Raw genomic sequence first — 13,097 nt, 5'->3', positions numbered from 1 at the left:
CCAACAGCCATTGCTTCGGGAGTGTGGTGTCAGGCACACAAACCCACATCCCACAAGCAGCCGAGCTGGTTTTCAGCGATTGGGACCTTAATAATGGGCAAATTGGATTGAATGGGGATGCTGCTGTTGGACCATCTTTCTTACCATCGAACTTGGAGGAACTTGCAAAGGCACAGTGGCTGGTACTTCTCAAGACTCTAAGGCCATACAATATGGGAGCAAAATTAGGCCAACATTGATGCTGCTGGTACCTGGTTCCAAACTTCTTCAGAAAGACCCCTGGAATTTTACCACGGAAAAGAGATTTCTACCCTCGACCTTTGGGGTTTACCAGAGGCTTACTCAGCCCAGAAAAAATAACACATTTAATGTTAAATAAATCCATTAGTTGCTGTAATCTATAAAATGTAACTTGAAATTTAATGTTAGAATTCCAAAGTGTGCTGGGTCACTGCAAAATTATGTTTAACCCAGAAATTAGAGTGGGGAAATGATTAACACTTACACCATGAAATTCTTCAAGGAACCGGTATTACTTACAAACTATGTGAATAAGGTTGACTTACCTTAGCCAGTATGAGACAGAAAACAATTTGAGAAGTGATAATACCTGTATGTGGTTCCCAGTTGAATGTAGTGAAAGGCATCAATCTTCATTACTATTCCCTTAACACAAAATGGGAAAGAAAAATTGTCATTCAAAAATATACAGTGATTGCCTGAAAAAAATTTAATGCCAAATAGTTTTCAAACATGTTTAGATATTCTTAGCCTAAGCTTTCAGAGAGGTCAGTTTGCAATTGCTAACAAAATCAAGAATTAAGATGTGGGGTAATGGAAACAATTTTTTTTAAAAAAATCATCTTTGGGATATGAGTATCACTGGCAAGCTTAGCGATTATAATTATAATTATATCCTGAGTTGCCCTTGTAAAGATGGTGAACAGTCTCCGAAGCACATCTCCAGACAGTGTGGTGAAGGGATGCCTGCAGTGTGGTTAGTTTGGGAGCCTCAGGAGCTATCCAACAAACACGTAAGAATGGGTGATTATATGGGAGAGTTGGTTGGCTTAGAGTTGCAAGAGGTAGACAAACAGGAGGCTGGAATAACACATCAAGCCAGGCAGCATCAGGAAATTGAGAAGTCTTCAAACATTGACTTCGGCACCTTCTGATGTTGCCTGGCTTCCTGTGTTCTTCCAGCCTCCTCCCTGCTTGTCTACCTTGGATTCCAGCATCTTCAGTTTTTTTTGTCTCGAGTTGTATAAGAGAGCTGGAAAGTTGCTAGATGTTCCCATGCATCACTCATCCTTGGTCCTTCTCTGTAGGGAGAAATATGGTTTTGTTGTTAAGATTGTGGCCTGAAGGAAATACATGTATTTCAAATCCAGTTTCTGATCGAACATCGCTGTGATGTCGAAGTTCTGGGCTCACCCACAAGAGGAACCATTCTTTCCACGTTTCACCTTGTCAAGACCATTCAGAATCTTTGATCAAGTCACCCTTGACTCTGCAAAACTCCAGTGGAAACAAGCCCAATCTGACCAACCTTTCCTCGTAAGACAATCTACTCATTCCAGATGTTAATATAATAAACCAAAAATAAGAAACTTAAATAAGAAAACCAAAATTACTTGCTGAATCTGAGCTGTGGTATCACCAATGCCCTGTATAATTGAAGCCTTACTCTTATTTGCTTTTATGCTTAATTCCTCTTGTAGGAAAACATTGCATCCCATTAGCCTTCTCAATTAATGTGCAGGTACAGCATGGAACTTTTTGAGACTTGCACACTAGAACACTAAATTCCCTCTGCATCTTCGAATTCTGAGTTATTCTCTACTTAAGGGATATTCTGCTTTTTTAATATCCCAGCCAAAGAGAACAACTTCACACTTTCTGACATTATACTCTAACTGCCAGATTCTTGTCCACTCACTCAACCAATTCATATCCATCTGCAATGTTCTTAAGTCCTTATCAGAACATACTTTCATGCCAATGTCAGTGTCATTTGACCCAACTGTTGCAGCATTCAAGAATATCTTAGCAGTTCTTCTACCTAAGCTCACATCCCATCCTATAATTGTATCTTGTTACACTTAGAGACCAAAAATCCATCAACTTCAGTCAACGATGGAGTATCCACAGTTTTCTGGGGAGAAGAATTCCCATGATTTACAACATTCATACCCTTTATCTCAGTACAAACTACCTGACCCCTTGGGAAGGCTCCTGGTGTAAGCCCTCTCAACATCCACCTTGTCAAGGTCACAAATATTTTTATTCGTTATTTCAGTTACCGGTCACCTGGCTGGTCAATTACTTTTGAGAACGATTGGGTAAGGAATGAGAAGTGCCTCATGATTGGTTTAACTGCACCAACATGGTCACTGGCAAGGTCACTAATTTGGCAGCATCTTCCAAGCCTGTGACCTCTGCCACCCAGAAGGACAAGAGCAGTGAATTCATGAGATTACCACCTCCGACAAATTCCCCTCCAAGCCACACACCATCCTGATTTGGAACAATATTCTGGTTCTTTCACTGGGTCAAAATCCTGGAATTAACTACACAGGGACTGCAACAGTTCAAAAAGGAGGCTCATTGCACCTTCTCAAGAGAAGGGACAATTAAAGCCAGCACGACCTGCCACAACAATGAATTTTTTTCCACAAAATGAGCATCTGGCAGTGGGCTGGGAGAAGTAAGAAGCGGAAATCATAGAATCATAGTATCCCTACAGCGTGGAAACAGGCCATTCAGCCCAACAAAATCACACTAACCCTCTGAAGGGTAACCCACCCATACCCATTCCCCTACTCTATTATTCTACAGTTCCCCTGACTAACACACCTAACTACACATCCCTGAACACTATGGGCAATTTAGCACGGCCAATCCACCTAAGCTGCACATCTTAGACTGTGGGAAGAAACCGGAGCATCCGGAGAGAATGTGCAAACTCCACAAAGACAGTTGCCAGACGCTGGAATTGAACCTGGGTCGCTAGCGCTATGAGGCAGCAGTGCTAACTACTGAGCCACCGTGCCACCCATTGATAGACCACAGTGCAACACACAGGCAATAAAAAAAATCTGAAATCACAGAAGACTAAAGAAAGAAAATCATAAAATTAAACAGACATAGTAAAGAACTCATTCTCTACATCTCTCTTCTGCTTCTGATACTACATTCATTGATAGCTGCTTTTCAACTATTTGTTGCCAAGCTATGTTTATGTAAACAGAAGTGAAGATTATTTCCTCTGTTCTCCTGAACAATATGACTGAAAAGAAGTTCTGGGATTTACATATTAATGAACTGAAACCTGCAGCCCAATCTAAAAGATGAAATACTTAACAGCAATCTAGGTTTGTTCAATATATCATTTCAATTGCATGACCCTATAATCTTTTGCTATAAATTCGGTGTCTTTTCATCCTGCTCCACATCTACCTGATGAAGGAGCAGTGCTATGAAAGCCAGTGCTTCCAAATAAACCTGTTGGACTATAACCCGGTGTTGTGTGATTTTTAACTTTGTCCGCCCCAGTCCAACACTGGCTCCTCCACATCATGGCCCCTGAACAAGGACATTGATGGGCAGCTCCAACAAGACTCCAATGAGAAGCCACTGCTTTAATTACCAGATTGAATTGCAATGAGGAACACAGTGAGGTAAAGGTTCTCCAACAAGTTGGTGAGCTTCAGCTCCAAATTCAAGAAGTGTTAAAGCAGACGGTAATGGATTCCACTGCTGGCTTACAATGGAATGCGATTGTATGTTACGGGTGACACAGGGAGAGGGAGGAAAGAAGCAGCAAAATTCTCTGCTCCTGATGATCACTGGCAGGAAAGTGGCCTCTGGAAGAACTTTGGCAGAAAACAGAAAAGTGGGCCCAGGGGAGATACCTCAGCAGGTGAATATCATTGCCCACGCTACGTTCCTACCTCACATGCTGAGATATCAATGAATTAATGGTATCCATGGAATCAGACCACAACAAAGGCTGGAGACTTTAGGAGGATCAGAGAACGGTATTGTGAATGAGGTGGAGAAAATGAAGTAAAACATAGAACCAGCCTAAACACAAAATACACTAACCTTTTGTACATCGTAATGAAGTCCACGTATCACAAAGTTGGGATTGTAATCGTACTTCCTCAGGTCTTCAGGATACTAAGGCACAAATCAGAAACATTTCATTGCAGCAAGTATTACCTTCCACAGGAGACAAGCTTGGGGCGGTCTTTATAAAAATACATTGCATTGCTGTATATCTCTTGGCTTGGGCTTATTACATTTTAAAGTAAATCGATCCAAGAGTATTTTGTACAATTAGATATTCAACAATAATGTGTTCAGTACCAATGCAAAAAATCTCTTTAAGTAATTCCATTCACCTTTCCTATGCTGAAAAAATTAAAGTAAAAGTTCTCGAGTAACACATCAACTTGCTCCTGGTTCAACATAGGATCTTAGCAATTGTCAGAGACTTTGGTCTCGTGCCCATAAATAGTTACACTTCATCTGATAGACCCAGATAACAGTCCTTGGTTAAAGGTCTACTAACAACAGCTAGAAGAATTGATGTAACACTTTTAATGTAGAAATGTGTCAAATGTAGAGTGTCAAATAACAACATATGATGTTGAGCCACTTTGCTTTTGATTAAAAAGGTTTAGATTGAGTCTAATTGGGTATCCTTCTCTAGTGGCACCAAGCCTGCCTTGCCAGTATTGGCCAGTGACAGGAATGGGATCAGGAAACTGATATACCAGCCACCATCTCCCTTCTAGACCTCAGCAGAGCTTATAAATTCAGCCCAATGGTCGCTGGTTTTTAAATAACATATCAGGTACCATTCACATCTTCCTTTGGGATGCTGGATACTGCTAAAATGCGTTGGCAGACCTTTGGATAGGCTTCAACTCCACGGAAAACTATATCTTCTAAAATATGCGCATCCACAGCCCAATCTCTCAGCCCCTTTTGGGTTTTCAAAGCTGTGCAAAGTAAGTAGGTTGAATGTTATTTAATAATACTGACAGCCCTAAGCTAACAGCACACCTACTGATAGATCAATACAAAACATTGATTGGTAGACTTTGCAACTAATAGTAGTTAGTCATATCTCACCAGCAGGGTAATTTATTAAAAATTACACTCCACCTCAACAACCGCCCTTCAAAGCTGCTTGTTTTGATTGAGGTGCACTTTGACCTGGATGTCATTGCACCACCGACTCACTCACTTTACCCAATAGACTTCTGAAATATATTTCTAACACTTTTCATTGAAAGGGCACGTTTCTGAGAATGCAAAGTAGAAAGTTGGACACTGGTCACGAGAAGATGTGACTTGATACCCCCAAAGTTAAATTTATTCAGTTTCGGTGTATTGGCTGTCAAGAAAGATATCTCAACAATCTCTGCAGTGCAAACACACAAGGACAATATCCAGGCTGAACTTTCTCTTTTCATCCATTCACAGACAGTTACTGGCTAGGCCAGCATTAATACCCATCCCTAATTGCCCAGAGATCAGTTAAGAGTGAACTACATTGCTGTGGGTCTGGAGTCACATGTAGAACAGACCAGATAAGGAAAACAAGTGCCAGGCAACGACCATCTTCATCAAAAGAGAACCTTACCATCACCTTTGACACTTAATGACATACCATTGTTGAACCTGTCACTGTCAAAGGGTGTTACCATTGACCATAAACAAAATAAATTGGACGAGCCAAATATAGTGGCTACAAAAGCAGGTCAGGATGCAATCCACCCCCTGACTCCTCAAAGCCTGTCCATCATCTACAAGGCACAAGGCAAGAGTGTAATAGAATACTATTTAGCTGGATGAATTCCAACAACACTCAAGCAGATTGACACTATCCAGGACAAAGCAGCCCGCTTGATTGGCACCACATCCATAAACATTCAGGCCCTCCACCTTTAGGGCGGCACGGTGGCACAGTGGTTAGCACTGCGGCCTCATAGCGCCTGAGACCCGGGTTCAATTCCCGACTCAGGCGACTGACTGTGTGGAGTTTGCACGTTCTCCCCGTGTCTGCGTGGGTTTCCTCCGGGTGCTCCGGTTTCCTCCCACAGTCCAAAGATGTGTGGGTCAGGTGAATTGGCCATGCTAAATTGCCCGTAGTGTTAGGTAAGGGAATGGGTGGGTTGCGCTTCGGCGGGTCGGTGTGGACTTGTTGGGCCGAAGGGCCTGTTTCCACACTGTAAGTAATCTAATCTAATCACTAATGCTCAGTAGCAGTGTGTACTATCTATAAGATGCACTGCAAAAACTCCAGAAGGCTTCTTAGGACAGCACCTTCCAAACCTGTAACCTCTACTGCTTAGAAGGACAAGAGCAACAGCTACATGGGAATGCAGCCACCTGCAAGTTTCCCTCCAATCACACAATTTCCTATCAATGCAAACATATCGCCATTCCTTCATTGTCACTTGAGCAAAATCCTGCAACACCCTCCATAACAGATTGTACCTACACTCTAAAGACAGCAGTTCAAAAATCAGAAGGTCACTGTTACTTTCTCCAGGGCAGTTACGAATTGCCAATGGATGTTGGCATGACCAGCAAGGGCACATTCTGGGAATGAGTTAAAAATAAACAGAAAGCATCTTACATTGTTACAATGTTATTTAGACTGGTAACAGGCTTCCATTATAAGTTCAAATCTAACAACTGTTCACAAAGCGTCACCAGGCAATGAGGCCACTAACATAAACCTGCCGGAGTAAGGTACATATCATTGTCGGAGGGAGTCACACTCCAAAGGACAAATATCAAGAGTCTATTCAGAACTGAAATGCAATGTTAAACATTCTGCACGTATCCTGTGGATAAATTCACCATAGCATTCATCACCAGGGTAATGCTACGGGTTTCTGTTAAGCAACACATGCTAGCAACAATGATGTCACTGTGATTGGTTTAAAGTTTCAGGAGTTGCGCCAAGCCAATCATGATCACAAACAAGTCTCTTTCTCCCCCCACACCATACTATAATAGAGGGACTTGGTCAAAATGAATTCTGCAGCAGATCAAGAAAACAGCTCACCACCATCACCTCGACAGGGGGTTACAACAACAAATACTGGCCTATCCAGCAACACCCACATCCTCTAAAAGAATGTTTTTAAAGTTACATTTAAGTCAGTCTTCTTTCAAAGATGGTGTATAACGAACATCTTTATAGAAGAGAACAGGTAATTGTTTCAAAAAACCTCTGCAAAAGATACAAAGCTAAAGTGTAACACTCCTTTTATGAAAATGTTACAATGTGAGTGACATGGTAACTCAGTGGTTAGCACTGCTGCCTCACAGCATCAGACCCGGGTTCGATTCCAGCCTTGTGCAACAGCTGCATGTGGAGTATGCACATTCTCCCCGTGTGTGTGTGGGTTCCCTCCGGATGCTCTTGTCCAAAGATATGCAGGTTAGGTGGATTGGTCATGCTAAACTGCCCATAGCATCCAGGGATGTGCAGGCTAGATGGATTAGCCAAGGGAAATATGGGGTACAGGGACAGGGTCTGGCTGGGATGCTCTGTGGTGGGTTGGTGTGAATCCTGCTTCCACACTGCGGGGATTCTACGAGTGGTATAACTGTTACCGACAGGGAGACCATATGGTGATTGGGTGGTCTTGGGTATAAGGAGTGGCTGGGGTAGGTGGAGATTAGTTTTCGTCCAGATGGTATGCTTGGGTCTAGGAAACACTCACCGATGGTGAATGAAGACAGCCATCCCACAGTGAAGGAAAGGGGGATGGAATCTGGAAAGACAGCACAAAGCCACAACAAAGTAACACTGAGTAAGATATCCTAAAGTCATTAACCTCTCAAATTCCCAAAGCAGGATTGGCTATTTTGGGGTTTTCATGTGTGTAAAGCTATATGAATGTCTACCTGAAACCAGTAATCTTCAGAAAACCAGGTGTTAGAAACATTAAAAACTTCGGTTGACCTCATTTCCTTTCTGTGTTTAGGAAGGTGAGAGCTGGAGCACATTTCTCAGCAGCCAGCTGCCAGGTAAGGCCGTGAGGTTGAGGGGGTTCATTCAGCAAGTTCCTACTCATATCATGCCCCAGAGAAATTTTTCCCAAGCAAATCTGGGCCTTTTGTTGATAGGTCAATTCTGCAGGCTTGCTCACTTGGCTGGTCACTATTCGGACAAATGGACAGAACACTTGATTGTACAGTCTGTCTGATAAATGCAATGGGAATTTTGCAATCAGTGAAAGACATGAATTTGCACAAAGCCTGTTTAAGGGAAATGGTGTTGACATGCTAACATCAATGAAGCATTAATCTGGACGCCCAGGCTAATGCTGGGAGCATGGGTTCAAAGCCCCCATAGCATCTAGTAGATTTTAAATTTAAATCATTTTGGATTGAACACTCAGCAGTGGTGACCACGAAGCAGTCATCGAATGTTGTAAAACATTTTCTAGGGAAGGAAATCTGCCATCTTTAACCTGGTTTGGCCCACATTGCTCCAGATCCAACTGTTTCAAGGGCAATTAGGTTGAGCAACAAACAAGTGGGCGGCACGGTGGCACAGTGGTTAGCACTGCTGCCTCACAGCGCCAGAGACCCGGGTTCAATTCCTGCCTCAGGCGACTCTGTGTGGAGTTTGCATATTCTCCCCGTGTCTGCGTGGGTTTCCTCCAGGTGCTCCGGTTTCCTTCCACAGTCCAAAAAATGTGCAGGTTAGGTGAATTGGCCATGCTAAATTGCCCGTAGTGTTAGATGAAGGGGTAAATGTAGGGGTATGGGTGGGTGCGCTTCGGCGGGTCGGTGTGGACTTGTTGGGCCGAAGGGCCTGTTTCCACACTGTAAGTAATCTAATCTAAATGCTGGCCTTACTGGCAATACCTACTTCCAACAAAAAATAAAGACGTGCACACAACTCAATCATTTACAGGCCTGTGAGAAATAAACAGGTTTTGTCAGATAAAATGCCTTCCAATCCTCAGCCCCTCCGTAGCCACACTTTGACTTTTAACCGCTGGACATGCATCTTCAAGCAAGAATTGAAGTGCTTAATTTGTATCATGGGAATCTAGTGTCAAGGTGCAATCACAGAATGATGACTTCAAGATATCTTACCCTGTTGTACCTGATACAAGATCTGAACTGAACTGGATCCAGGCTGCTATTACACTCTAACTGACCTGTCAGTCTGAAGCGATGGTAACTGTACAACACCTAAGTGAGGCAACTTAATAAAAAATTAAGCACTGTATTACAAATATAGTCTAGACTTTTGGCCATACAACTGAGCCCATGCCAAAAAGACTAGCATTTTCACAGTACCTTTCAACATCTAGAGAACATATCCATATTCTTATAAACCAAACACCGTTGCAACACAGTAACAGCCAGTTCCCATAAACAGTCATTAAATATAACCACCCAATCACCCAGTTTAGATGCAGTTTGGGGAGATTAATATTGGCTTGGACACCACAGAGACATCCAGAGACCTTCTTCAAAATAGTACGATTGATCTTGCAGGTAAAAACAATGACTGCAGATGCTGGAAACCAGACTCTAGATTAGAGTGGTGCTGGAAAAGCACAGCAGATCAGGATCTTGCAGGTCAGACAGGACCTCAGTTTAATACCACATCGGAAGAGTGGCACATCTGACAGTGCAATGTTCCCTCAGTACTGCAGTCTGATTTTCACACTGCAAGCTACGAAGCAAGACTTTAAAACATTTTAAAAGCATTGCCCACACAGTGAGTACTCACTTTATGCTGCTGGATGAGAATTTCCCGTGCTGCGTTGAAGATGAGTGTGTGCAAGTTGCTGGAGTAAAAGGCTAGTGTATAGTCGTAGTCAAAGCCATAAATCTCAATGTCCGAGAGACAGACCTCGTTGTTGGCAAATATTCCATCCGGATTTAGAAAATTTAATCTTCCTGTAAAGGTCAGGTCTGTGAAAGTGAGGATGCAAACATGCCGTTAGATACAATTCCTATAGAAGGGATGCACCACATAGGAGTGGTGGTGAAGCAGTGCTATCGTCATTGGGCTAATAATCCAGAAGGTGAGCCTAATGCTCAAAGAACACAAGTTTCAACTAGCAAAAATTCAATTCAATGACTAAATTTGAAATTGAAAGTTACTCTCATGGTTACCAATACTGAAACATTCACTGACCACCGCTGGTTTACTACTTTAGGGAAGGAAATTTGCTGTTTTTACCTGGTCTGAGCCATGTGTGACTGCAGACCCACAACAATGGTGGCTCCTAACTGCCCTAACCTCTGGACTGGCTTAGCAAGTCACTCAGTTCAAGGGTAATTAAGGATGGACAACAAAAGCAGGTCCTGCCTGCAATACCCACATCCAGACAATACACGCACAACGAGCAAATGAGGTTAGATCAGCCGTGACCCAACTGTATGGCAGACAATAACCAACATTTGCTCCCATGATCTTCCTTTCTCTTCACTCACAGGATGTGGGTGTCACCAAGTGGGTCAGCATTTATTGCCCTCCCCTAATGTTTGCAGTCCATGTGCTGTAGATTGATCTATAGTACCATCAGGAAGGCCTTTCCAGGCATTTTGCTCAATGACATTGAAGAAACGGTGATATGTTTCCAAGTCAGGCTGGTGAGTGGCTTGGAGGGGAAGATGTATTTGGTGGTGTTCCCATGTGTCTGCTGCCCTTGTCCTTGTCCTTCCAGACAGTGGAGATTGTAGGTTTGGAAGGTATGGTTTAAAGAGACAGATGAGCTGTTTTTTTAAATATGGAGTAACAGAACACCCAGAAAATAAGAAAACCAATGAGTGTGTTAATGAAGGGGTAGGGAAAAAACTTAAAGTTATGCTGATAATGTTCAGTGACATAGAATGGAATCATTGGTCTGACTGGATTATTACTCTGCTGCTTTTCCGATGTACTGAACATAATTTACTTTAATTGCACACTTCTTTTCATTTAGTCTTTAATGTTCAGCTGAATCAGAGGCCTGGACTTGGCAAAATGCTAGTATTCAACTGAGTACAGATGGCACACTTGTGAAATCAGGACACACATCACAATTAATCATATCTCCCCACCCTTTCACAAAAGACCGCAAAAAAGAGAACAGATAAAGAATCTCTTACTGCTAGTTAGGAAGTGTAAGGCTAGGGGTTGCAATCTAAAACTTAGAGCCAGATCTTTCAAGTGTGAAATGAGAAAAGATACACACACACACACACACACACACACTCCCTCTCTCTTACAAATACCATCACTTTGTCTCACCATCGCACACAAAGGCTGGTCAATGTCTGGACGCTTGTAAATGGCAAGTGATGTTAGATTGATTGTCAGTTGTAAAGGAAGTTAACAGAATTTTGTTAACCATAGATACAGGGTTGTGTTCAGTCATAAGTTACCCAACATCTCACTGGGGAACCAAATTGCACAATCCTGTTCCCAGCTTTCAGTTTAACTCCAGACTTTTGCATTGCCTGGTGCAAATCCATTGTTCCCAGATTCAAAATAGAACGTCATAGTGCAAAGCTTGAAAGGAGACAGGTTACCTAATGGGAAACCTGATCTGTGATCAGCAGTTTAGGAGGATCATGTGTCTCAAATTCACTGTCAACATCCCTGTCTAAAAATGGAAAAGGCAAATGTCATATTGTTTCTCAGCCAAAAGACCATCACTAATCTGTCAGAGTTTAAAAAGATATGACCATCTTTTTGTATGTTTTGTGCCAATGGTACTCAGAATAGTCTAGCACTGAGCATCAGCCAGTCCTGATGTAGAACACACTGGCTGGAAAAAGGCTGATTCAATCCTAACGTTTGAATACAGAGAAGGGAATGGGGGAAATTTGCACAGAAAACATTAACCCAAGGCCCTTTTGCTAGGGGTTTACTCTTGTGCCAATACTTTGAAGCGTCCTCACCAATGAACATCCTCAAACCATATCATAAAGATAGATCTGGCCACGACCCATTGCCGTTTGTGGGAGCTTGCTGTACGTAGATTGATTCTAGTCCATCCTCTCCCCTCCAAGAGCAACTACAGCGACAAGGGATAACGGGAGGGATCGCGACAGGCGCTACGGAAATGCAAGTCTTTCAAGCCGTCCCTTTATCCAGGGGTAACACTATGATTCGGCTGCAGTGGTTTGATTTGCTACTGCCATGGTTCGCTTGGGGAGTTGAAGACCGGCGTCACATAAATGCAGGGGAGAGATGACCTCCCCTTCCCCACCCTCCCCCTTGCTCTCTCACCTTCGCTGACTTTCTTGGTCTCCTTGTACATCGCCCATAAGTAGCTCCTCATGTCCACGGCGCTACTGCTGTAAGGAGCCGCCGCTATTGCGGCGATGCGGCGCCCGGGCGAACGCTGGTGCAGCGCCGGCCCTGACCCTAGCCCCGAGCGGGAGAGCAGCTTGCCCAGCGGAGCAGGGTCTCTCCGGCTCCAGAGCAGCTCCCTGACAGCGCTCCCCGGTAACCTGGCCGCTAACACCCGCGGACCCATCCTCACTGTTACCGACAACACCAAGCCTCAGCTGAAGCCGGTAACACTGCAGACTCCCCCCCCCCCCAACAGCCTGTCGTCACTTCCCTGTGACACCTAGGGAGGGAACACTCAAAAACTTGGCACTAATTTATTTAAATGCTTCATTTGAACGAAAAGCCCCAAGTCAATAGAGTGTGGAGTCTGCAGAACAGGGTAAGAAAAATGGGAAGGGCGGGGTGAGGTGTATTTTTATTTATTTATTCACAAGATGAGGGTGTAACTGGTTAGACCAGCATTTATATTTCATTCCTCATTGCCCAGAAGGCAGTAAAGAATTCAACCACATAGCTGTGGTTCTGAAGTCTCGTATAGGCCAGACCCAGTAAGGATGGCTGTTTCCTTCCCTAAAGGACATCAGTGATCCAGATGGGTTTTTACTATACTTGACAATGGATTCATGGTTATCATTAGATCCTTAATTCCAGATTCTTTGTTATTGAATTCAAATTCCACCATCCAACTTCCCCAGAACATTACCAGGGTCTCCAGATTAATAGTCCAGTGATAAAAAGGAATGTAGTAAAA

General features: G+C 43.2%; 1 protein-coding gene across 1 annotated transcript in view; it reads right to left on the bottom strand.

The window, feature by feature from the left end:
- The window catches only part of nt5dc3 (5'-nucleotidase domain containing 3), a 38,523-nt gene extending 25,949 nt beyond the window's left edge, over nucleotides 1-12,574 (bottom strand). Inside the window, exons 1-4 of the mRNA XM_060839669.1 lie at nucleotides 12,281-12,574; nucleotides 9,788-9,972; nucleotides 4,108-4,182; nucleotides 611-666 (exon numbers count right to left, since the gene is read on the bottom strand). Of these exons, the coding sequence (XP_060695652.1) occupies nucleotides 611-666; nucleotides 4,108-4,182; nucleotides 9,788-9,972; nucleotides 12,281-12,530 (566 nt within the window). The 5' untranslated portion in view covers nucleotides 12,531-12,574. The remainder of the gene's footprint in view (nucleotides 1-610; nucleotides 667-4,107; nucleotides 4,183-9,787; nucleotides 9,973-12,280) is intronic.
- Between the last annotated feature and the right edge of the window lie 523 nt (nucleotides 12,575-13,097).

The sequence above is a fragment of the Hemiscyllium ocellatum genome, chromosome 19, assembly GCF_020745735.1.
Source record: "Hemiscyllium ocellatum isolate sHemOce1 chromosome 19, sHemOce1.pat.X.cur, whole genome shotgun sequence".
Classification (NCBI taxonomy): Eukaryota; Metazoa; Chordata; class Chondrichthyes; order Orectolobiformes; family Hemiscylliidae; genus Hemiscyllium; species Hemiscyllium ocellatum.
Note: the sequence above shows the minus strand (reverse complement) of the source record. Positions and strands in the feature narration are given on the sequence as shown.